The sequence below is a fragment of the Penicillium concentricum genome, assembly GCF_028827145.1.
Source record: "Penicillium concentricum strain IBT 3081 chromosome Unknown utg000004l_segment0_segment0, whole genome shotgun sequence".
NCBI classification, from domain to species: Eukaryota; Fungi; Ascomycota; class Eurotiomycetes; order Eurotiales; family Aspergillaceae; genus Penicillium; species Penicillium concentricum.
In genome coordinates, this window is record NW_026622757.1 from 650952 (window position 1) to 676630 (window position 25679).

The window sequence follows — 25679 nt, forward strand, 5'->3', positions numbered from 1 at the left end:
GATGAAGATGGAGTGTTGAATTAGGATCCAGGACTATAGAAATTAAACATATATCCATGGATATACTGTGATAGAACCACGGTTTTGCTTCATAAACCCGTGGGTTCTCATTTTCAAGCCGCTTCTTATTTCCAGAACATCCTTCAAGCAATGATATCATTAAACTACAATCCAAAAAAATATATGCAATAAAATATAATCCACAAATTTCAAATTATGATGTAATCTTATCTGCTGTCTTCTAGAATTTTTGTACATATAGTTTAAATACAGCGGTAGATGAAATCTCTATTCCCAAGTGTCTAGAAAGCACCGGTCACGGGAGCACCCTCAAGCTTGAAGTAACCAGGCTGGAGAGTCTGGTAAATTCCCCTGGGGTCGTACTTCTTGGCAATCTTCTTCAACTGAGCCTTGTTGGCAGCACCGTATCCACTGATAGGATCCTGGAACATGCCGGCGTAGTTCATATAGACGTACTCATTGAAGAGGCCACGGACCTTAGCCTCAGCAAGGACCTTCTCGATGAAGCTGTTGACAAATGCGTAGACAATCTGGTCGTCGGACGTCTCAGTCCACCAGAAGGCAACGTGCAAAATGTGAACAGGGCCAGGGGAGTCAGCGAGTCCGAGAGGGTTGCCGCCGAAGTTCTTCATGTTCTTCAACATGGGCTCGGTGACGGCCTGGTAGATGAGCACGGGCTGGCCGCCGGCAACATTGGCCATCTGGGGAGACATCGAGAAGAAGAGCTCCACGACCCAGTTGGCGAATTTCTCGTCGAGAGCCGCGCTGATGGGCCAGTACACCTCGCGAAGGTGGTAGGGGTTTTCGGTCTCGAGGTACTTGACGTACTCAACCAGGGTCTTGGTGCTGGATGTGTCGGAAATGGCCGGAATGCTTCTGTATTGCTTGTAGATCTCGGGGTTGGAGTCATTCTTTACGTAGGTCAGCTCGGCAGTGGCAAGGTTCATTCCTTGGGTCGAGAGGAAGGCGACGTATTGCTGGGCGTTGGGGTCAACAGTAGCATTGTTGATCACGTTAACCCAAGCGTTGATGACCTCGGGGAACTCGGTCTGGAGGAAGATTCTGGCACCACCGTACAACACTGGGGAGGGGATGGTGTACAGATTGTACTTGGTGACAAGACCGAAGTTGTTACCGCCACCGCGCAGAGCCCAGTAGAGGTCAGGGAAGGAAGTTGCACTCGCAGTTACAATCAAACCACTAGCGGTAACGACCTACATGGGAATTTTTAGTATCCATTCTCTGGAGGCTATGACGGGTGTAGAATCTTACCTCAAAGCTCTGAACATTGTCGCAAGACCATCCGTGCAGGTTGGAGTGGTAGGAGATTCCACCACCCAAAACGAAACCACCAACACCGATGCTAGAGGCGCGACCTCCAACAACAGCCAAGCCATAGGGCTCGAGGGCAGAGTAGGTAGAGAGCCAGTTATTTCCAGGACCAATGGAAGCGACCGTCTTGTCCGCGTTAAGGGTGACGGCGTCCATATCCTTGAACCAAATGCTGATTCCACCAGGGGCGCTGGAAGCACCGGTAAAGGCAGCATGGCCGCCACTGCGAGCAGCAAACTCGCAACCAGTCAAACGGGAAAGCAAAACTGCAGTGCTGACCTCCGTGTTCTTGGTAGGGCGGAAAACGCAGTGAGGCTGGACCTCTTCCTGCTGCACGGACCAGAATGAGCCAGTGAAGGTGTTGTACCCATCAGAATTCTGGGCAGAGACTTTAGAGCCAAAGAGGAAGCTCAAGCTTGCGCACTAGAATCTGGAATCAGCAATTGCTCAAAGCAGGCTTTGCTATTGATGCCAATTTTTCACTTACGGCGGCTGCACAGGCCCTCTCGGTTGACCGTGCCTGAAGGCCGGTGTATGACTCCAGTGCAGGGATTTCCGACACATCCACGCCGAGATCCTCCAATGCGGCGGTGACGTTGAAATTCTCGGCTTCAATAACCGGGTTGGTCACAGCGGCGTGGGCCAGGGTCAGCCCGCCAATCGCGGATAACCCGCCAATGAGGGTGGAGAGATACATGATCCAAAAGCTAGACAAGCAACCAAAACACAGTAAACAAATGCGAGGTCCAGACAAATGCAAAGACTCAAGGAGAAAAAAAGGAGACCTAAGAGAAGGAAAATTACTGTCTTTAAACTTCCTCGGAGGTTAGCTGACCAAAGGCTCTAGTCCGATGAGCTTACGGGGATAGTCCCTGGTGTCGGTCACTAGTTGTAATTAAAGGGGTCGTATAATTGAAGTATATTATGGTATTGACTGCATTCCAGGCCCTTCAAGGTGGTGTTCGCTTTCGTAAACGCGTAAAACAATTTCGCTTCCAAATCTAAGCGAACCGGCGCAGCCCGAAAGATGAAGCTAGTCCTGTAACTTATAACAATGGACTTGTAATTCTGCCTTCTAGACTCGGCGGCGCTAGCGCTTGTTCGCTCCCCCCATATTATTCTTAGATAAACTTATCCCTTTCGGCTGAAAACTCTCTCTTTTCCTCGAGTCGCAAGCCAGATATAATCTCGAAAAAGGGGGTGTATGATGAATTTCCTAAGCGAGCACGCTATGCAGAACGCCACGCAAAAGCCGACGTTCCGGAGGTCCGTGGCTTATGCAGGCGTCAGTTTAGTCTGAGACAAGACCCCAAAACTCAATTGGCATTACCCTGCGCAGCCTTCCACCGGCATTCACCAAATCTGCCGTGATTTTATTTTTTGGGGGGTTTATTTCCTTTAAAGATCCAGATATCATTTCTATGGATAGTATGCTGGATAATTTCTTGAGCCCTAAATATATATCTATTTTCCAATATCTCTCCATCCATGGATGTGCGCCGCGGCCCGTCGTCGGCTCCGTGGAACATTGTAATCACAACCATGGAAGAGCCGGAGCTTACGGGCGGGTCATTTACCCCACTGATACTATATATCTCTTCGGCGATTGGTCCAGGACTGGTGGGGCATGCATCTTCAATCATTTCTACAGTGACATTCGAAACGAATGAGTAGATTGCCCCTCGTGGAAGTTTTACAATCCCTGCTTACCTTAAAATATTGAACAATGGGCCTTGTGGCTGCAGGATCCCATGTGCGTATCTTAAACTAGAGATTAATGGGCTTCCATGTGGTGGATATTCTGGTAAGATAGCTTTATATGGATGACAGTGGCCCCACGCGGTTCCTGGTGTCTTCCTAAAATCTAGTCTGACAAGTAGGGATGGGAGATGCTACTGGCACCTTTGGGCATGGTACCATCAAAGGTACTGGCATTGCCTTGATTATACTCACCTCGCTGGTTATAGGCATTCGTTTTGCTGGTTCCATTCGAAGTTTCAAGGATCTGAAGGCTGAGGACTACCTTCTGATTGTGGCTTACATATTCTTCTTGGAACTGAGCATTCTCTACATCTACATTTCCCCCGTCATTTTACGGCTAGCAGAAGTCGGTGCCGGAAAGATTCCCCCATATGCCACCATCTCAGACGACGGACTCAAATTACAGACTGTCTTCTTCGTCACGACATCTTCGCTATGGGTCTGCTTGTGGATGATCAAGTTTTCACTCTTGGCGATGTATAAGAGGTTGTTGGTCGGGAAAAAATACATCATCGCCTGGTGGGTTATTATGGGATCTTGTGTCCTGGTATGGATTTCCAGCCTGAGTGTGAGTCTTCAAATAACTAACGAAATTCATCTCAGTTTATTATTGGCTGCATTCTCTCGTCGTGGCTCTCATGCTCGAGCTTCCACGCCTGGTTTACCGCAGGCAAATGCAGCAGCCCACGCGACCAGCGGGCGGCTGTCATCAGCTTATACTACTCATATGCGGTAGATATAATCACTGATCTAGCAAGTACGTATTGCGCCCCTTGCTCCTTGAAGAGCACTGATCTAATATCTCACCAAGTCATGATCCTTCCCATCCGCCTTATCTGGAACCTGCAGATGAAACCCCGACAAAAACTGAGCATTGGCGGACTATTCTGCTTTGGCTGGGTTTGCATCATTATATCCACCATCCGTGTCGTTCAACTGGGTGAGACTGACAACGGCGTCCCCGCTCCATCATGGCTAGCGCTATGGGGAACCATCGAGGCGTCGATCGGTATGCTTATATTTCCCACTTTCTCCATTTCCAAATTGAACCATTTTACTCACCCCCATTTTCTTAGCGGTCATGATCGGTTGTTGCCCCGGCCTCTATCGCGTGGTTAAGACAGCCATCGCGCCCTCCAAGACATCATATCCGTACGACTCATACAACTTACGGGGCCGTGGAAACAGTGGTATGCCATCGCAACGATCGGGTGCATACGGGGGGGATATTGCTTTGAATAGCTTTAGGGGGAAGGAAGAGTCATATCAATCGGCCAGTGCATACCGTTCTACCAGTCCGTCAAGTAGTCAGGAGAAATTGGCACATCCGAGTGACAGGGGGAATATTATGGTTAATTATGGAGTTGCGGTGACGGTAGAGGATCGGCCGAGTGATTATGCCCGGACGGCACGTTTTGCATAGCAAGACAAATGCATTTCAAATAAAGTATCTATAGAATTAAATAAACCCATCACGAAAGGGGGAGATGAAATTTAATATACGAGAGTGATGTATAGCTAACATGATGTTCCTATATCCAACGCTGTCGCTCACTACAGATGATGCGTGTGCGGGTGCAAGTGGGATAATGAAAGGGGAAGGCTATGCGGCCATCAAAATACTTACCTACCTAGGGAGCCAAGGAAGCTACATAATACTACGGAGTACAAGCTCCAGATTAAGGTCCCGACTCCTTAAAATTTGGGTGCATATTCTAGCTTAGACGGTGCCAAGTCACCAAGATCAACCAAAAGTGGGTGCGACGTCTAAGCGCATCTTATTGATAGGGGGAAGAGGGATATGCCTGGGAAACTAGCTGGCTGTTGTACTATTCTCCAGTCAAGCCCGTCGAATCGGTGGGTAGGACTTGCCCGTTTGCTCCGTGTTCTACATCCACCTGGTTGACAACCCATCTTCCACGCCAAGTGAGATGGGGCTAAGTTTACGTGCTCTTCTCATGAAATCCCATCTGGGTTCAAAAGAGCAAACGGGGGGGCTCCCAGGTCGCATCGTGTAGACCCGTGTCACTTTCCACCTGCACGAGCTGCTCCCCCAAGTATTGTTCCTTGATGGTTGCCCAGTCTTGTGGCGTTTCCCTCCACCCTCCCTTGTCATAGTATGCATCATCGCCATGCCGAAGAACGATCGCTCACTCCTTAGCATATCCGGTGTCCCGACGACAGGGCCGAGACAAAGGGTAGTTTCACTGACCGAGATAGCTTTCATTTGCTTCTCTACAGATAGTGTCGCATCCACCAGGGGACGTCGTCCTCGGTGACCTCGAATTCTTCATCCGAGAGATGTGCACGGGCGTCTAGATACCTCTCCCGTCTAGACAGGGAGCCGTGCGATAGCTCAAAGTATTGCAGAAGGCAAAATCAACGGTGGAGGAGGATTATTGGAGGTTCGTCGAACCGTAGATTTGGTCGAAGAAGTGGATAGGGCGGGACGTCATCTTCCTCCAGAATATGATCTGGGATCCAAAATCGAGGCGGCAAGCTGCGAATGGCTACAATAGTTCGGGCCCTGTTCTGCTCGAGGGTGTTCGTTGCGTAAACTGTGACACTGTACCGCAGGATGACCAACACGCATGCCATCCAGCAAAGTTGGATGTAATCACTAGCGGGACCAACCTGATGGTTGGATCGCCGTACGCGGCTACCTTCAGTCGTACTCTGAAACATAAAACTGGGTAGAGCAGATAAAAGCTGCATGGCCTCGAGGCATGGCCACATGATAAGGAACCGCTGAAGGTCAATAATACTGTCAAATCCAAGATAGGCCGCTACCGTTCGTTCAGCTTGCTTTACGTTAAGGGGCTAGATATCAGCGAGATCTGAGGTTTCATCAAAGATGGCAGTTACTTGTTACTTACCAAGATTGGGACGACACCAAGGCGGCCGTTAAATGACATTTGTCTCTGAATATGAGGGGAAGCTGAAGCAATAATTCGGCCAGCGTAAAAGCAAGGTAGTAAGAGAAAAGCAAAGGAAGTCAATAGGAATGTCACTTTGGCAGAGGGATGGTTTATGTAGATGATAAGAAGTGAGATATATCCAAAAAGATAGATAAAGATAATGATAAATAGAGAGATAGCAAGAGAAAGGAAAACTCGAAGAGAAATTGTGATAACAAATATATAGCGTGTAGGTAGTGGCAAACTTAGCTATAGTATATTGAGACGCGAAGAGGATATTATATAAACCGGATTCCTACTTAGATCATAAGTTTGCCATAGTCCTAAGTAATATCATAAAATTAAGAAGATGATAATAGGAGGGAAAATTTTTAGGACTTCAACAAACTAGGGCGTAGCTCTCTCTATACATATACTGCGGATAAAGACAGAGGATATTTGACAGTGACATAGAGAAAACAAAATTTGACTGCATAGAATATAACAAACAAAGATTCAGGTCTGATACTAAAATATTCCACAGAGAGTCTATATTAAAATAAAGGAAACGTAGAATATTTTTTAGGGTTGAAGACCAATCCTTATTCAATACGCGATATGTGATTTTAAAGGACACTTAAGAGTATTTCTCGTTTGTTCATAATGGAACTTTTTATTCAATCCATTAGAACTAGTCTATGTTGTAGCACTAAGAAGTAACTAAGAGGGTTAGTACGGTGGTTAATGGGCAGTGACCGCAACCCTTATTCACCCCTGATCTAGTACCTAACAATTTACGTTCTATAACTCTCTCCGGTAAGATATCTTGTACATACGACCATAGGGTGTGGAAAACAGGGCTTCCCGTCCGCTCAGCCGTACTTAAGCCACACGCCGGTGAGTTAGTAGTTGGGTGGGTGACCACCAGCGAATCCTCACTGTTGTATGTTTTTATTTTTTTAATCCTTTGCAGCAACTCCGAGTGCTGAGAAGCGGAATAGGATGATAGCCGCCACTTAGATAAAGCTTAGGCCCATTCCCATTCCCAAGCTAAAGATATGAATTATAAGCTCATGGGCTTTTCTTTCACTATATGTCTAAGAGTGTTTCTGTAGGTGGAGATCTATTCATCAATTTAAATATACTATCTGTGCAAGATCAAATCAACGACGTGCCTATCTGCTATATTTTAAGTACATTGCGCAGCATTTGCCAATCAAGGGGCAAGGCCCCGGGGTGCCCGGAAAATCAGTCCACGGGTCGAGAAGACGCTGACGCACGGAAGCCGCACATCGACGATGGGGGTCCACCCCGCGGGAACTTTCAATGCGGACTGAATAGCGAGGAATGTGTTGAGTCTTTCAGCATGTCATAGTCCGCACGACCTATCGCCGAGAAACCACCTGTCCCGTCTTTGAACCCATCACAATATGCTGGGCCGTCAGAACATATGGGAACCCGTTCTGCTTCGCTTTTCCCATCCACTGCAGCATATCCATCGTCGGCAGCGACGCCCATGCGAGATCAGCGCTGATGGCTGCAGTGGAGCCTTTGATATCGAACCGTTCGTTGGGGGTGTATACCGTTGTCCTGAAGATAGGTGCATTGGTATCGACATCTTGATGTCCGTTCAGAATAGCTTCGGATGCTGTCGCGATGAACCCGGTTGTCTGACTGAGGTCCATATGACCGGATGCACCTTCAAGATCGGGCCGTGCACCAACGCGTTGGGCACATTCGATAAAGTCTTGTTGGACGATGGGGTCAACTGTGAACAGCGTGTCCGCCAATGCTGCGCTTGGCCTGTGGATGTGTACCGGTAGATTGAACTGCTGGGACAAATTGTGAAGGAACTTTTCCGCCGCCCATTTGCTGGACAAATAACCATCGTGGACATCCCTGGAAGCCAGCTTATCCACGTGGTCGGCGACAGCGCCAGACGAAAAGAAGTGAAGTGGTACGCAGCGCGGAAGACATAGACGGGCGATGTCATGGACGGACTGGAAGTTGACGGCTCTCAATGCCTGGTAGTCATCCCAGAAGGAACGATTGGCGGCACAGTGCACCACAATGTCGGCATTGTCGGACAGATAGCTGAGCTCATCGGAAGTTAGACCAAGATTGGTCTTGTCAAAGTTGCAGGAGATGGCGCTGACTTTCTCGGATTCTATGAGTAGCTTGGTCTTGTCACGGACGAGGCAGATGATTCTGGACACCCGGGGGCTTTCGAGAAGAGATGGGAGGAGATGGCGGCCGATATACCCGGTTGCGCCCGTCAGGACTACTGTCATTTCGTCATTTTGAGCAGGGGCCGTGGCAATCTGTGCGAAATCAGCCCACGAGGCTGGAACAGACGTTTCAGCCTCCCAGTCGATCACATTGGCACTCATGTCTTCCAGGAGGCGAGCCATATCACTCAATGTACTGGAGTTCATGAGATCAGCGAGTCGTGGCGAAAACGCAAACGTTTCCTTAAGGCGGCGTTGGAGTTTGACAAGCAGGAGCGAGTTTCCTCCAGTATGGAAGAAGTCTGTCCCTGCGGTGATGGTAGCACCGGATGCTGGCAAGATCTCTTTCCACAATTTGCAAAGTTTCTCTTCTTGGTCATTCAACCGACCTGGCTCAGAGGGGCCAGAAGTTGCAATGTCCGGCAGCGGGATATTGTAAAGGGCCTTGCGATCGGTCTTTCCATGCACGTTCATCGGAACACTGTCAATGGGAATGAATAGCGAGGGTCGCATGTAGTTGGGAAGGGGGAGTGCTGCTTTGATGGGTGTGAGAAGCTTGTCCCCGGACTCCTCACCCTGCGATGAAAGAACAACATAAGCTACTAAGAATTTGTCTGCCTCTTCGCCGTGGACGGCAACAACTGCCTGAGAGATCTTGCCGTCTGCAGTTTCCAAAATAGCATTCTCGACCTCTCCAAGCTCGATACGAATGCCACGAAGCTTGATTTGATCGTCACCGTTGATCCGACCCTCATAAATGAGAGTGCCGTCGTTGCTAAGACGTCCACGGTCACCGGTCCGGTATAGTCTGTTCCATCCTTGCTCCTTGGAGCGTTCGTCCTGCAAGTTGCTGGGGACAGGGATGAACTTCTCGTTTGTAAGCTCTTCTTGTCCGAGGTATCCCGCCGCGACGCCTGGTCCGCCGACGACAATCTCTCCGGGCACACCGATCGGGAGAGGTTGCAGAGCTTCATCTAAAATGTAGACAGAGTAGTTGGGAAGCAGGCTTCCAACAGGAATCGCCTGTTCGGTATCAGCGAGTGCGAAATCGACTTCGCCTTTGGTGAGTGCAATAGTGGCCTCCACAGGTCCATAGAAATCGAAGAGCTTGAGGCTACTCGAGTTCAAATCCCGGAAGCGTCGAACAATTGACTTTGGCAAGGCTTCGCCACCGACAAGAGCCCATTTCCAGGAAGAGCACTGAGAGAGAATATCCGACCCGGCGTCGAACCACATACCGTATTCGGTCGGGGTGGCCAGAGTATGGGTGACCCTCTCTTGTTTCATGATCTTGGTGATTTCATATGGGTCGCCGCGACTCTCGGATGAAACCACACAGAGGGTTCCCCCGTTGGCAAGAGCCGTGAAGATCTGATGCAAGGAAAAGTCAAAGCTGAGGGCGATTTGTTGGAGGACCACGACTGGGCCCACGTTCCAGGCTTTTTCGACTGCTTCGGCATGAGTCGCGAAGCAAGAATGGGGTAGTACAATACCCTTGGGAACACCCGTCGATCCACTGGTGAACAAAATAGCCGCAGTGGACTCTGCCCGGGCCCTGTTGGGTACTCTGGCATCGGAGTTCATATGAATATCGGAAACGTTGACGATAGCTGCCTCTGCCGCCCGAAGATCGGGCACCTGAGCCTCTGTCGAATTATCATGGAGGATAACCCGCGGGTGGGCAACATCAACAGCGCCCGCCAGTCGTTGCAGGCCATTCTTCAGATCGAGGGGAACATACGCTGCCCCAACACGGAAGATGGCGAGTAGCGAACAGATCCAATCGGCCCCTGGCTCTTGGAACACGGCAACACTGTCGCCATCAGAGACGTGGTCAAGGAGGGTGGCAGCGATGGTGTTAACCCGGTCTGCCATCGTGCTATAGGTGAGCGCCTGCCCATGTCCATCCTTGATGGCTATGAAGTCGGGGTGTGCCTGCACCATCGCATCGACGCGGTGTGCGACCGTCGCTGGCCATTCAGGGCTTAGTTCTGGGCCTATAGAGCGTTAGCCATGATCTCACTGATAAACTTCGGGTGTAACAGACCCTTTCCCAAAGTTAACGCATGATCAATATCCTTTCGCGACCACAGCGGAGGCGACACCAGATCGACCTGATCGATAGGCGCTTGTGTGGCTAGTTTAAGGAGATTGACAAAAGCACCAAGCAACAACTCAGCTACTTCCTTGGGATAGAGAGCCTCTTGCACTTTCAAAGCGACAAGCGACTCTCCAGCGACGGTATCAAGCACCTCCAGTTGCAAATCATACCCTGTGGCAGCATTGTTCCACGAAAGCTCGGCTTCGCAACCGACGAGACGCGACTTCTCGTGGTCGCCCAGCCGGTAGTCCATGAATATTTGGAAGATTGGGGTGTGCATGGCAGAACGGTCGATCCCGAGTTCATTCACAAGAACGTCGAACGGCACTCGAGAGTGCTCAAGAGCAGAATACACCTTGTTCCGGGTGAGTCTGACGCTTTCGTTGAGCTTGGATGAGTCCGTCCGGTTGAACTTGAGCGGTAGCAGATTCACGAGGCACCCAATCGTGTTGATCGAATCTTTATCCACTCGGTTCGAGTCCGCAATTCCGACAAAGAACTCATCCGTCTCGGGAAGCAGGCGGAAGACGAGCGCTTGGAGAATAGTCAGGTAGAAATGGAAGTTTGTGCTGTGAAGCTTGCGGGAAATTTGCTTGACCTTACTAGCTAACCCAGCTTCTAGGCGGACTGAGGCGCGATGTTGCCTAAATCAATGTCAGAAAATTATCAACTCGGGTACATTGTCAAACTCACCGGTAGGTATCCAGAATCTTCCGCTTTGAGTGGTGAGAGAACGAGAACGGCTCAATCGCACTCGGACTCTCACGGATGATATCACGGAAGAAATCGATGTCAGCCTGCAATAGGCCGGATTCATAATCTTCTTTCTGTTTCGCAGCAAACTCTCGGTATTGCGAGGCATCCACGAGTTGAGGAAGAGCTTTACCATTATACAGACTGTCGAGCTCGGAGAAAAGCATATGCATACTTTGTCCATCCAGAGCAATATGATGACAGCCGATAAGGAAGTAGTGGACGTTGTCGGAGAGGGTGAGTAGCATCACTCTGACAGCACCCCAGTCCTCCAAATCATATTCATGGTTCTGCAACATCTCTAGTTCGTCGGCTGCCTCGGCATCGGAGTATATGCGCTTGGTCTCCAATTTAAGCAGAGGGCGAGAGATAATCTCCTGCATTGGGGTGCCAGTGTCCCCGTCCGACCAGTGGTATCTAGTACGCAGACCCTCATGTCGCTGAACCACTGTGTCCAGAGCTCGCTCAAATTCCGCTAGTCGGAGCGAACCAGTCAAGCGCGCAGAAGCCGAGAAGTTAAATGGGTTCTTTTCCTTCAAGAAATGATGGAGGAACCAGAATCTGGCTTGCCCAAAGGACATAGGCTCGCTCATAAGACGGGAAGACTGGATTACCAAGTCTCGTTGCGATAGGGTCAACTTGTCTGTGCCCCCTAGTTGCTTGCATTCAAGAGGCACGTCTGGAGTCAGCAGCTCGATGGATGATGTCTCGCTCTCACTAGGAGTCTGCAATGGCGAGTAGCTAGATGCGGAGTCGCTAGGTGTCTCGGAAGTGGCGCGGTTGAAGATGGGCTTTCCAGATGGCGGTGAAGACAACGAGCTGGGGGTATCATTGCGACTCTGGGGCTCGTCTGCACAAGTGATAGACGCAGGTATTTTGGAGACCGCCAGTTGGAGGAGATCAGATATAGAGCTGCCGCCGAGGATCTTCAGAACCGGAATATCAACCTCGATCTCCTTCAAAAACCACGAGCGGACCATCACGGCCACAAGTGAGTCCAGTCCCTGCTCCACAAGAGGTGTTGAAAGATTGATGTCATCCTCGGCTGAGATCTGGAGAACCTTTTTGAGATTCACCAGGAAGGCATCTATTGTATAGTTAGTCAAGCTGTGAGTTGTTGTATTCAATCAGTGACTTACCTTCGACAATCTCATAGATGGCCTCTTCGCTTGTCACTCCCTGCAACTGTACCCTGATCTGGGCGGCAGCCCTGCTACCGCCAACGCTAGAGCCTTCTTCCGTGGTCAGGATGTAATGGGAGAATTTGATGTCTCTGGTATGGGTCTGGGGGATATCCAAGTCAGGCGACACGTAATTGACACCCGACACAACCTCAGCCTCATCAAGTGAGTCCGGGCGACCGGAGAGAATAGCCTCTGCAAAGAGTGTGCAGAAGTCCTGCTCTGAGACATTATTGTAGCCGAGTGTAGTGAAATACTCAAAGTCAAAGTTGGACTCTTGGGCGGCGTAGCCAATACCATGAACAGCCGGGATACCCATAGCGGAGCCAGGGACACCTCTCTTCTTGCGCTGGTACATGAGGGAGGTCATGAACGTGTTTGCCGCCGAGTAGTTGCTCTGTCCGCTGAAGCCGATGGCTGCGGTGATGGAGGATGTGACGATGAAGAAATCCAGTGGGGTGTCATAAAATAGTTCATCCAAGAGTTTGGTGCCTTCGACCTTTGGTTTGATCACTTTGAGGAACTGCTCGTGGGCCATGTTTTCGAAAACGCTGTCTTGAAGGATCATGGCACCGTTGATTACGCCCCCGACGGCGGGCATGGTGCGGCTGATCTCTCGGTAGCAGGCCCAAAGGGACCTTCGGCTTGTAATATCCCTGTCTTTTGTTAGATGATGAGGTAAAGGGAGAAGGGAATTTTACTTACAGCTGCAATGTTCTGACTGTAGCTCCTTGCTGCGCCATTGCCTCAATGAAATTTAGGTTAACTTTTGGAGACCGACTACTCATGACAAAGTACTTGGCTCCATGAGAAACCATCCATTGACACAAGGACTGACCCAGCTCGCCAGCCAGACCGACGAAGAAATATGTTCGGTCCGGTCTGAAGATGATGCCGGAATCAATCGGCTGAACTTTGACGGGAAGAGATTCGATCGACCAGTCAACCACGCTTAGAGGCTCAGACACGGAATGTTCGGAGACTTTGCTGAGAGGAATGGTGATAGACTCTGCAGGATGTGTGGAGGTCTCAATGGCCTGCTGAAGAAGCTGACTGATCATGTCGCAGAAACGGGGATGAGGATCAGTGATATCATTGTTAAGAAGCGAGCTTCGCTTGATGTGGACGCATTGAGATGGAAGACACTTATCGATCAGTTCGGATAAAGCATCCGTTTCAGCACCCTGGGAAAGATCAGCGTAGACGGAGACATCTGCAGGAAGAAGCTGCTTCAATTTGTGCTGCGAAAGCCTGGGGTGGATATAGAAGCTGTCTGGAGTATCCATGTTGTCCTGACTGGTGACGAAAACAGTCTTGACGCCCAATTGTTTAGCCCCATGCAGAAGATAAAACCTGGAACCCTCGTCTGCCTCCCTCACCAGAAGCACCCCGTTATCTGGCACAGAGCTCAGAACCGCCTTCGCCAAGATATTGGCAGCGATGGAGGTAAGGAAGGATGAAGAGCTAGGACCCATGGCATGACCTGCGACTGGTACACACCACTTTGATGGCAGCACTGCTGGGGACTGGAATGAGGATGAAAGCGCGACGACTGTTTCGTAGGAAGCGGTCACACCATAGATGAGACGGAGGAAACCAGCACTTCCAATCTTGAGAGATTGGAATGAGGAGAGAGTGCTGCGAACTGTGACGGATTCCGACGATGGGGCGTCGGCAATTTGCAGCGGCGAGACTTCTTGGACATCAAATGTTGCTCCATTCTGGATCATCTGTATAGTCGCCTCTCTGGGGTCGACCTCTTTAGTTATGGCGCGTCTCTGAGAGTTGTAACGCTGATTCTTTTCGGTGCTGGGCAAGAGCCTTGGGATGAGCGCGCGTCGATCGTGCATAACAACCTCAGGCTCTGAGGACCAGAGAAGGGCTTCCTTCCCAGATCGCCATTGCCTCAGAAGATAGTGTCTAATCAGCGATTCAGACAGAAGCTTGGTGGTTGACTCATCGATGGATTCAATGTCGAGTAGTTGAAGATTGATATTCGGATTTTCAGTCTTGACTGTCCGCCCGATTCCCACCAGCATCATGGAGTATGGTTCATCTGCCCTGCAGCCGCGGGAAACTAAGACCAAAGTTCCCGCTACATCGAACATCTTCTTTAAGCTGGTGAACTTCTGTGGCGTCAATGTCTTCATGAGTGGCTCGTCGAGATCAGTCAGACAGAGAATGCTAGCCCCAAGAGGTACCGCGGAGCCAGAGCCCATCAACTCTTCAAGAGTCTCAAACACCATGACCTCAGCGAACATAGAAGATAAATTAGCCATAACGTCTTCCACGAGAGTGAAGACTGGTAGTGTCGTGCCGCCGATAATGACTAAGGTGCCCAAATTATCCCCGGTCGACAATGAAAGAGGGTTGCGGAGGAGAGCAACTCGGTCGTCAATCGCCTGGGAAACGAAGACCGTCACGGGAAGAGACACACTGACATCGGGTGTCATAGTATCAATGCCCGAGAAGCCCGTTTTCCGGAGCACAGAGTCCCACTGAGGCAGTGTCAAGCAGGGACCCCACGGACGTCCAGTCTCCGCGGCAACCCACCAACCTGGGAGAGTTCCCACAGTCATTCCACTGAAGAGAAGTTCACAGTTTGTCACCTCTAAGGTGAGCAAATAACCACCAGGTTTCAGCAGCCGGCGGACATTTGCCATGGATTGCTCCATGTCGGCCGAAACGTGCAGAACATTGGCCGCAATAACGACATCGTACTGGCCTTCGGTAAATCCCTGCTCGCTTGGTGGGAATTCAGTGTTGAATGTCTTGAAGATCATACGGCTGGAATAATCCCTGAAGCGCTCCTCGGCTTCAGGGAAGAAACCACTAGACACGTCGGTGAAAGTATAGGTTCCAAAAGCTGATCCGACTTCGGGCAAAATTGTCTTTGTCGATGCGCCCGTTCCAGCTCCTATAGAAAGTCAGCTCCGTTACTAGGGGACAATGTAATAAGAAGAATCAAGACTGACCGATCTCCAAAATATGCATTCCTGGGTAGCGATGCGCAATTTGGGCGACGATGCGACTCAGCCAGCGGTTGTTCGGCCCAGCTGCCAGCCCATTTTCGTAAACCGCGAGCATCAGGCCGTCCTGGTTCATATATTCCAGCATACTGGTACCGCTTCGGACAACTTCAACTAGATGGTCGCCGACCACCTCAACGAATCGGATATCCTTGCGGCCCTCATACCTATTGCGAGCCAATCAGTCCTCTATCCGATGTGGTGCATGTGAAGAAGTCCTAGTAGAATGAAAGTCCTGCACTTACTTGCTCAACAATTTAGTGATGTCTTCTCTCTCATCATTGAGACATTCACGCGGCACCTTGGGGTGTTCGCCCCGAGAGACCATGCCAATCATCCGTTCACACCACCGCAGATAGTATCTCAAATGGGGAAGGACCTGCTCACGCTCTTCTGGGGTGATAGTCTCGGCCACATTTCGGAGATACCAGAACGCGATACGATCAATGTCCTTGTAAACCTGTGCCTCGTAAGGCGAGATTGTCTCGCCCATTCCTGCAAGCTGTCCATCAGGAACAGCAGGTCTCATCTTAAAGCTTGAGAATAGCGGCAAGTCGTCTCTAGGAGAGCCTGGAGAGAATGGAACGAGGGATGCACCTTCAATCTGGAGGCATGAGTTCTTGCCGTCTGCGGTGTACAGGTGAATATCGGCAGTCAGGCTCCCTTGGGTATTAGTCCGAATGAAGGTTTCGTATTTGAAGGACCCTTGCTTGCCCAAACCAAGAGGGCTAAAGTAGGGGTTGAATACCAGCGAGTCAAACCGAGTGGGAACGTGAAGGGACCAGATCTGGCCATCACCGGGGAAAGACCATGCAGCGAAAGCAGTTTGCAGAGCGGTGTCGAGCATGCCCGGATGGAAGGTAAGATTATCCTCCCATGCGAAGCCAGACTGGTCCTTGATTAGGCCAGTGGCATATCCGGGCTTGCGCTGAATCTGCGACACTCCATGGAAGGGCTCTGAGTAATCATAACCAATCTTAGTAAGGCACCGGTAGAACTCGGTTTGGTTAACGGTGACCAGGTTGAAAGGATCTGATTCGTAGGTTGCAAGTGTTGCTGGGCTAGGGCTGCCCAAATCTGCAATGACCTTGCCTTTCGCGTTCAGCACTGCATTTCCATCAGTATTTGAAATAGAGTAGCATGCGAACTGGGCAGTCATGGATTGGTCGGTTGTCTCCACCACGCTTGCAGTGAAAACGACCTCAATACTAGCTCCATCATCATCGAAAGAAATTGCGCGACCAATTTCTAGATCGGCAACCTTGATGCAAGTGATATCATCCTGGGTATTGAGCTGCTTCGTCGCTTCAATGGCCATAGAGACGTAACCCGTGGCTGGGAAAACCACTTGACCCTGCAGCCGGTGCCCACTGAGCCAAGAGATCTCGCTCGGACGAAGAATATTTCTCCATTGAACCTCCTTGGTAGTGTTCGCTTCGGAACATTGAGTTCCAAGCAGTGGGTTTGGAGGGTTTTGGCGGAATTTGTGGTAATTAGATACGCGGGACCCAGTCCAGTATTCGCGTTGATGGTCGAAGGGATATGACGGCAAGGTACTGAGTACCTGCCGGTTCCCCTCGAAGCCGGACAGGAGCTTGTCGACCGTGTCGAACCGAATGCTACCGGACCCAAGATGCATCCAAATGAAACCAAAAGTTGCGGATAGTTGGTCAACGTCGTTTTTGGCTCGAGACAGCAGACCAGTGTAGGGGGCTTCACATCCAAACTCTTCAAGTGTAGCTGTCGCTGGACCCTTGAGTGCCGGGTGCGGACCAACCTCGATGGTCATGTCAAATGGCCCGGCCTCCGAAACAGCTTGAGCCACTGCACCGGAGAATAACACAGTGTTGCACATGTTATCAACCCAGTAACTTTCGGTGAGAATTTCCCTGGACATTTTCTGTCCCTCGGTAACACTAGAGAACCATACGGGACCTGTCTGGTTATTTGGCTGTATTCCGCATGACTTCATGGACTCCAGATAGGGCTCTGCACAGGGTAGCATATGCGCCGAGTGATAGGCAGTGTCAACCTTCAGCTTCCGTGCAAATTTCTGCGCAGTCTTCAGTACATTAAGAACCTCATCAATGGTGCCTTCATCACCGGAAAGTGTGATACTGGAGCTAGAATTCACTGCCGCGACCTGGATACGGCCCTTGAAGCGTGGGTCGGCACAGATCTCCAGGGCTTCTGCATGCGAAGCACCAACAGCCAGCATGGCCCCCTTCTCGCCGTTCGGCGATGATGCATGCTTTGCGTGTAGGCCACGGTAGTATGCGATTCGAAGGGCATCCTCGGCAGACAAGAGACCCGCGGCGTACGCGGCTCCAATCTCACCGGACGAGTGGCCCACGACAGCTTTGAATTGAACTCCCGCAGCGCGGAGGATATCAACTAGCACAACCTGAATAGCAAGGCACAGAGGCTGTGATATTGCTGCTTCTGTGATTCGTGAAGTCTCGTCACTAGCAAGCAGCTGCTCCTTGATCGACCAGGTGGGGCGGTCCTCTGCAGGTAATCCTTGGAGAATCGAGTCGAGCCAGTTAATTTTCTGTTGGGCGGAAATTGAGGTCTCGATGAGGCACGCTCCCATTCGTGGCCACTGCGCTCCCTGTCCGGTGAACACACCAAGAATCGCAGGATTACTGATCTGGGAGCGGCGAATGCTGAGGTCCGACTCATTGGGAGAGGCATCCACCATAGCTTTCAACTGCTGGGGTAGCCCTTCCTTGCTATGGACTGGAAGATAAGTTCGGTAGGGTAGTGTTGAGCGGCGCATACTCAGAGTACTGGCCAAATCATGGAGGTTTAACGTAGGGTTGGCGGACAGATAGGTTGAGTACATGGCGAGCATATTTCGAAGGCTCTTCTCGGAAGCTGCAGAAAATACCAGTGGAGTGAAATTTGCAACCGCATGAAGTTCCGATGTGTTTTCAGAATCCTGCTCGAAACTTTCGATGATGGCGTGGGCATTGGTTCCACCAAAACCTGCCAGAATCAGCAACTATCTAACATACTAATATCGCGAGAAATCGTCTTACCAAAGCTGTTGATACTGGCCCGTTTGACCTGACCAGAAGCCAGCTTCGGCCAGGGCACGGGCTCAGTTGGGATATTTAGATGCTTGTAAAATGGCGCGACTTTGTCGCTCAATTCACTAAAGTGAAGATTAGGTGGTACGATACCATGCTTCATGGCAAGTAAGGACCCAATCAAAGAGGCCAGACCAGCAGACCCTTCAGTGTGCCCGATCACGGTCTTGATTGAACCCACAAAGAGCTCTGTGTCAGTCTTCGAGTCATTGGAAAACAATGCTGTCGAGACGGCCTCCGCCTCTTGAGGGTCACCGGCTTGCGTCCCAGTTCCGTGAGCATGGAAGAATTGAGGACGATCGCGAGGCTCATTGATGTCCAGTCCTGCTCGACGGTACGTGTCGCGAATCAGCGCCGTTTGCGCGGTATTACTCGGCATGGTAAGCCCAGTAGTACGTCCATCCTGGTTGACACCAGTCTCACGAATGATACATTCGATATGGTCTCCATCGGCGAGAGCTTGGCTCAGGGTCTTCATCACTACAGCAACGACGCCCTCGCCACGGGCATAGCCATCGGCAGCCCGATCCCACATCGCGCAACGTCCATTCGGTGACAACATTCGCAGGTTCGTCTCGGTCACATACATAGCTTGGAGGGTCAGTTGCAGCTCGGTCAATCCAAGAGGCTGTACTTACTAGGACTGAGAATCAGGTTGGTTCCGGCCGCTACGGCCAGGGAAGATTCACCGCTGCGCAGAGTCTGCACGGCTTGGTGCACGGCAACAAGACTCGACGAGCAGGCGGTATCGATGGTCATTGAAGGACCATGCCAATCAAAGACGTACGAGATCCGGTTGGACACAATACTTCGGGCTAAGCCAGTAGCCGTATAGGTCGGCAAAGTCTCGACATCGCTCGCCACCATGGTGGACCAGTCATCGCACATCATACCAACATATACAGCTGTGGACGATCCACGGAGGTTCTCCATGGGTAGACCCGCGGTGCAAAGGGAGTCATACACAGTTTCTAGGAGTAGACGCTGCTGGGGATCAACGGCATCGCTCTCCATCGGTTGTATATTGAAGAACTGCGCGTCAAACTGGGCGATGTTCTCCTCAAGAAAGTAGGACTTGGTGGCGTTCGTGGTGCCATGATGGGTTGCCTCGGGGTGGTAGAAGTGATCAACATTGAAGCGATCTAGAGGAACCTTTTTGGAAATGTCACTAGGGCTTTTCAACAGCTCCCAGAGTTTGCTGGGGGTATCGCACCCGCCTGGAAAGCGACAGGCGGTTCCGATAATGGCAATTGGTTCAGGCATAGTGGGCCTGTAGGTTATATCGATTCGTGTTGAAGAAACCGAGGAGCTATGAGAATACAAGATGATTGTTGAGGTAGATAATTGAAACCGAGGGAAGTGTGTTCATTAAATATGCTTTTTCCATTGTCATCGTGGTATACTTGTCGTCTCGTCTCGGCTTGGACTGATCTGGGGCCATATCAGCTAAGCTGATATCCCACCGAAAAATTCCGAACGCAACATGCCGAACTCCACACTCTGCACGGGCTCTAGGCTGAATCCTGCGGTACTTCAGTTTCAAAATACTATTTTCTAGTGAGTGGTACGTCTGTAGAAGATTGGAGTTGTAACAAACCTTTTGCCATTGCCATGCGAGGTTCGGATCCATCATCATGGCTGAGCCTGGGAACATCTGATTGGACCCCATGAAGGGGAATCCATAATAAAAGTTCTCTTCCGGGCCGTTTCCATTCAGCCCACCAGCGGGAAAGGGCATAGGTAGGGCTGAGCCATCGTAAGCAGGGACACGGGGAGAAAATAAGACGACTAACTAACCTGAATTTAGGACAACATCATTGTTCATAGCCTGACCCTCTGCGCCCATATTAAAACCACCCGATTGTTGAGCAAGAACAATGCTGAGAGTATCTGCCGCTGTTTTTGCCTCCGCTGATGAATTCCTTGACCTCATCCAGATACCATGCGCTCTTGTTAGCGCTGCTATGATTTGGCCCAAGTCATGACCATCCGCCAGAGCATCTGGCTGTCGCGCGAGAAAGCACAGCAACATCGTGGCTGTCAGAAACTCATGCTTCATGAAGGAGGAAGCCCGCCATCGGATCGTATAAAGCTGGCCATCTGGGCTGGTTTCCTCGTCGCATATTTGCTGGATCTCCAAAATACCCAAGGCAGCCTTTATGCAAGAACTACGCGAGTAGGAGTATGATGTGTGGCCATCGGAAAATGTGGCCGGGTCCGGGTTTAAGTACTTGCAGTGTAGCATAATCTGACCCTTGTGAAACATCAGTCTGAGGAAAAGCCGATGCATAATCACCTGCGGGGGATCGGTCACCGCCCCAGCCATGGCCTTCATGCGGAGATAGGCAGGGACCGTGGCCTCTGCATCATTCAGAATCCGGTCTAGTCGCATTACCTCGTCGTAGGTCACCGGTCGCACCGACGCGGTGAAATCAACGATCACGCCCAAGGCGCCAAAGATACGTCGCCGAGCTACCAGGTGCGAAACCGTGGTGATCTCCGTCTCCGGTCTCGACAGAGGAAGCTCGGAGCAATCCTCGTCGAAGTCCGAGTCATTCAGATTACGGGGCTCTACTGTATCACATTGCCAATCCTTGATCATACGTGGCATGCCCATTTGGGTGGATATCAGGATATCTCCCTGTAGAATGGTGGCCCAGGCCCGCCGTCTCATCTCTCCCGCAAATGGGGATATCCCTGGTAAGTGCGACGGATCCCGGTGGTAGCCCATGCGCAGAGCTACATTGACTGAGATTCCCGAAAGGATCCAGATGTCCTGGTCAGCATCCTTGCGGATGGAATACTCGATGGTCAAGTAGTGGTATAGGGTTTCAAACACGTAACGCCCGGATTTGGTGTACTCGCCTAGAATGAGGCACTGTACTATTTTTTCGCGGTATGTATCCACCAACGGATTTCGGAATCCCGGAGATGAGCTGGAGTCTGCCGCGCTAGAAGCCAGCACTGCGAGACATATCATAGAAAAGAGGAGACCAAGCCACATGACCGAGGTCTGGGATGGATTTTCCCAGAACTGTTCATACTACATTCATTATTGTTAGCACCGCGGTCTACTCATGGTGTTTAGCGAAGCCGGTCGCATACCTCTCGTGAAAATTGACCACTGTGTAGACAGGCTGAAGCGTTACGATGCCCTATATTAGCCGAGGCTCAAATATTGCAGATCAGGGGCTTACATGGCGCCAAGTCCAACCGATTGAAGTACTGGGAGATATAACGATCGACGGCGGGTCGATCGGGCAGAGCTGCCAAGATATCTTCTTTACTCGCTGATTTACATCCATACAGCAGGAAAGTATGCAGCATATCAGGTTTTTCCATGTTCCCATGGTCTTCCCGTTCAAGCTGCTCCTTCAGGTCGGCGATCCCATCCAGGATGGCAGCCCAGTGGGTTCCTCCGACGTACTGGGTATCCGAAGAGCTAAACCATACATTTCCGCTGTCGGATTGAGCTGGAGAGTCTTCAGAATTTGTGGCCCCTTCCGATGAGCCCTCTTCGGGGCGATCTTGTTGAACCGACGTAACTGGATGCTGGGCCGGCCGGTCTTGGCCATCGGAGGTGGTCTTCTGCATCAGCGAAACAACAATCTGCTCCAACTGGCCCAAGCGGTCCTGAACGGTTGCTTGGGGTCGACCCTTATGGGTCTCATGTGGCCCAGGCGCCCGTCGGCGCTGGGCTGGGGCTTGATTGCTGGGATAGGCACACGACAGCGCCAATCCACGAGCGGTGCATGTCGAACAGGGCTCCTTGCGATCGCATCGGAGCCTATCGGAGAATTTAGTCAGATTTTATTCGGAGTGTTGAAGATCTTTGGTACTTACTTCCTCCGACGACATAGATTACAGGAGAGCTGGGGTTTGCTCCGACGATTGATGGAAGCTGGTTGGAGGTTGGGTTCGTCCGCGGGCGGAGGGTCCATCGTGGCTGTCAGGAATATGCGGGTGCACGTTTTCCAGATAAGGACTGTGTGGTATTATATGCGATATACTAGGTCAGAGCACTTGTCTAACACATAGGTCATGTAGACTAGACGACGTTCTCCATCATGAGTGGGGTGGGGTGAGTGGAGTATGTTTTCGTAGACCACGCTTGTATCGCCACATAGACGATAGAAACATAGGCAGAACCAATAGAGCTTTCAGGGGTAGTGAGCGTGCATTAGTACGAAGAATGGTGGTAGATGAGATGTAGTCGGATTATCTGATGGTGATTGATCGGAAGTAAACGCTCATCCGCTAGCCTCTAACCTGATTAGGCAAGGTGCGAGGTGATGCGGGAAGGATCCGTGGATCAACAGCTCTCTGACCAATCGGATGAACATGTTCCTCCGTGCATTCATCCGTCTTCTCCGCTTCAGCTTCTCCTTCGATTCCTCCATCCATTATTCCTCCATCGTTTCAATCTATATATGAGTCCCCAATCTCCGTCTATTCGTCCGCTCCGTTGCTCGTTTGGCTATTATCAAAACAACCAAGTTGAGCAGCCATGAACCCTCCGAACCGGGAGCCTGGCTTCAAGCCAGCCGGCTCGGCCATTACAACACGGAGGAAAGGACGTGTAGTTAACTCCCCCGTGGACATTAATCCCCAAGAAATCCCATCACCCACCTCCTTTTGCGACTAGTGGGGGCATTCTCCATCAGTACAAAGGCACAAAGCTCGTTCTTAGCCCACAATTTCTCTTCGTTCAACTATCGAGTACAGCTCGCACAATGATGAAGCTCTCTAGCAATGACGAGACGGAAGTCAACCTCGCGACAGATGAGGAGTCAGCTAAGCCGACGCATAAACTTGAGGACGATGTGGTCGACTGGGACGGCCCAGATGACCCCAAGAACCCCCTCAACTGGCCTGGCACCAAGAGTTTTGGTCATGTCGTGATTGTGGCCGTCTTATCGATGGTCGTGTAAGTGAGCCCTCATGAGAGACAAAGCAACCGACCACCGACCATGCTAACCCAAGCTACTAGCAACATCGCCTCGACCATGGTCGCTCCGGCGATGGAAGGCGTCTCCAAGGACCTGGAGATCACTAATATGACCCTAGCAACTTTGGCCGTCAGTATTTACCTGCTGGGATTTGCATTGGGTCCCCTTGTCATCTCCTCGCTCTCCGAGATGTACGGACGTCTCATCGTCTATCACATATGCAATTCTATCTTCGTCATTTTCGTTGTGGCCTGCGCCCTAAGTAAGACTTCCGCTCAGTTTATGATCTTCCGGTTCATAACTGGCTGCGCGGGAGCGGCGCCACTTTCCCTTGGCGGCGGAACGATCGCCGATGTTATCCCGATCGAGAAGCGCGGTGCAGCAGCGGCCTTATTTGGCCTGGGTCCCCTTTTAGGACCGGTATGTAACTAACTCTAATCCACTACCTAATCAAACTATACTAACTGATATAGGTTCTGGGACCAGTAATTGGGGGCTTCGTTGCCGAAGGAAAGGACTGGCGATGGACCTTTTGGGTGGTCGCGATTCTCGTGAGTGATCGTATCTTGCTCTCGGCTTCTATCCACAATTCTAATACTATCTATAAAATTCTAATACTATCTATAACAGGGAGGAGCAGCTGGTATCGGCGCGTTCATCTTCATGCGCGAAACACATCCCAACACTCTGTTGGAACGCAAAGCCGTATACTTGCGGCGCGCAACCGGGAACCCGCACCTCCGATCGAAACTTGATCGCGGCCTCACAAAGCAGCAGATCATTGTCGCTGCCCTCGTACGACCCACTAAACTCTTGATATTCTCACCGATTGTCCTCGTCTTGTCTATCTACGTGGCTCTTATTTTCGGCCTTCTATACCTCCTCTTTGCCACCTTCAGCATGGTCTTCGAGGGCCAGTATGGATTTAGCACCGGCATTTCTGGCCTGGCATACCTAGGACTAGGCCTTGGCGAATTGTTAGGGTTAATCACATTTGGAATCCTGAGCGACCGGCTCTTGAAGGCGAAAATGGCAGCGGATAATGTCCAGGAGTCTAAGCCCGAATACCGACTGGTCCTAATGATGTGGTTCCCGCCAGTCATTGGACCTGGGTTGTTCATCTACGGTTGGTCCGCATATTACCAGGTGCATTGGATGGTTCCGATCTTTGGGACGTTTATTGTTGGGTTTGGAGCCTTCTTCGTGATCATGCCCTCCCAGCTGTACCTGGTGGATCTGTTCGGGTCGGAAGCAGCGGCATCTGCACTAGGCGCCAACATTCTCCTCCGCTCAATGTTCGGGGCCTTTTTGCCCCTTGCTGGGTCGCATATGTACTCGGCGCTTAACTACGGATGGGGTAACACGCTATTAGGATTCCTAGCACTGGCATTTGCGCCTGTGCCGATTTTGTTCTATCGCTATGGAGAATGGCTGCGGAGTCGGACGACAGTCACTCTGTGAACTTTTTGCAAGATATTTATAGCTCATTACTATTTATAGATATGCCTAAACTATAGCTAATAATACGATTTGCTTTTTTTGCTCGTAACAAGATGAAGTAATTGCTCATTATGGTAGACACAAATTACATAACCTGATCAGCGCTCAATGTCACTTAAGCTCGTTTTGGAAGAAGGAGCAATCTCCCAGGACTGGCGTTCTGCAGCCAAGTGGGTGGTGGACAAAACACGAGGGGCGCTGTACTTTGTACATTCGTCCGACGCTAGTACTCCATCTCCGCGGTATCACTACCAACACCTACTGGCTCTCAGTACGAAATGCGGAGTACGAGAGTAATTACGCCCTCGGATGTAAGATCTCGAATTAAGCTGTCGGCATCCGTCTGCCGCGTCGTTGCCAAGGTATTGCAGAATCTCATTCTGTCAGGCCACCTTGCACATTTATATACACATTTACACGTGGCCTGCAGAAGGCGCATGGCATGACAGCCATGCTCATGGGCTTTCCGTGTCAGCCTTATTGGCCCGAATACCACGCATCCATTGGTTATACCCGCGTGAGCCAGGGGTATATTATGTGAGATCACACCAGATCGGGTGTGAGGTGCTTCACTTCACCTATCGGAACAATGTCGTATCTGCTAGACATTTGGCTCCCGGAGAACCGAAGGCGCCCGGCCCCAACATCGATACCAAGCTAGAAATCTGCATAAGTGGCATCGTGTCAGATTATCGGGGCGTTAGTGCTGCTATTTTCTACTTTTAATGCAAAGCCTTCTCCCCTTGCTGCATTCAATACGGAGTACATATTCTCAGCAAATGATATAATGCTCTGCTCCACCCGTTTAGTCAATTTATGCAATGGGAAGACGGAA

At 50.7% G+C, this 25679-nt stretch overlaps 7 protein-coding genes across 7 annotated transcripts; 2 read left to right on the top strand and 5 right to left on the bottom strand.

Moving 5' to 3' along the window:
• Positions 1–302: 302 nt before the first annotated feature.
• Positions 303–2050, bottom strand: N7517_009188 (FAD-binding oxidoreductase; the record flags this gene model as incomplete). Its single annotated transcript, XM_056726911.1, has 3 exons — positions 303–1235; positions 1294–1776; positions 1841–2050. 3 exons carry the CDS (start codon positions 2048–2050, stop codon positions 303–305), a joined length of 1626 nt encoding a protein of 541 aa, XP_056575483.1.
• A 1185-nt stretch (positions 2051–3235) lies between these two features.
• N7517_009189 (uncharacterized protein) lies at positions 3236–4537 on the top strand (the record flags this gene model as incomplete). The annotated part of the gene is made up of 4 exons (XM_056726912.1): positions 3236–3661; positions 3718–3871; positions 3926–4123; positions 4191–4537. The coding sequence occupies 4 exons, from the start codon at positions 3236–3238 to the stop codon at positions 4535–4537; spliced, it is 1125 nt and encodes a 374-aa protein (XP_056575484.1).
• An 812-nt stretch (positions 4538–5349) lies between these two features.
• N7517_009190 (uncharacterized protein) lies at positions 5350–6029 on the bottom strand (the record flags this gene model as incomplete). Its single annotated transcript, XM_056726913.1, has 3 exons — positions 5350–5446; positions 5531–5934; positions 5991–6029. The coding sequence occupies 3 exons, from the start codon at positions 6027–6029 to the stop codon at positions 5350–5352; spliced, it is 540 nt and encodes a 179-aa protein (XP_056575485.1).
• A 1367-nt stretch (positions 6030–7396) lies between these two features.
• On the bottom strand, positions 7397–19658 carry N7517_009191 (uncharacterized protein; the record flags this gene model as incomplete). Its single annotated transcript, XM_056726914.1, has 9 exons — positions 7397–10236; positions 10287–10984; positions 11034–12180; positions 12233–12930; positions 12980–15191; positions 15250–15470; positions 15549–18291; positions 18345–18986; positions 19034–19658. The coding sequence occupies 9 exons, from the start codon at positions 19656–19658 to the stop codon at positions 7397–7399; spliced, it is 11826 nt and encodes a 3941-aa protein (XP_056575486.1).
• A 529-nt stretch (positions 19659–20187) lies between these two features.
• Positions 20188–21399, bottom strand: N7517_009192 (fungal specific transcription factor domain-containing protein; the record flags this gene model as incomplete). Its single annotated transcript, XM_056726915.1, has 1 exon — positions 20188–21399. One exon carries the CDS (start codon positions 21397–21399, stop codon positions 20188–20190), a length of 1212 nt encoding a protein of 403 aa, XP_056575487.1.
• Positions 21400–21566: 167 nt separating this feature from the next.
• On the bottom strand, positions 21567–22336 carry N7517_009193 (Zn(II)2Cys6 transcription factor domain-containing protein; the record flags this gene model as incomplete). Its single annotated transcript, XM_056726916.1, has 2 exons — positions 21567–22182; positions 22239–22336. 2 exons carry the CDS (start codon positions 22334–22336, stop codon positions 21567–21569), a joined length of 714 nt encoding a protein of 237 aa, XP_056575488.1.
• Positions 22337–23128: 792 nt separating this feature from the next.
• N7517_009194 (MFS transporter) lies at positions 23129–24805 on the top strand (the record flags this gene model as incomplete). The annotated part of the gene is made up of 4 exons (XM_056726917.1): positions 23129–23322; positions 23386–23764; positions 23818–23895; positions 23975–24805. 4 exons carry the CDS (start codon positions 23129–23131, stop codon positions 24803–24805), a joined length of 1482 nt encoding a protein of 493 aa, XP_056575489.1.
• Positions 24806–25679: the final 874 nt, after the last annotated feature.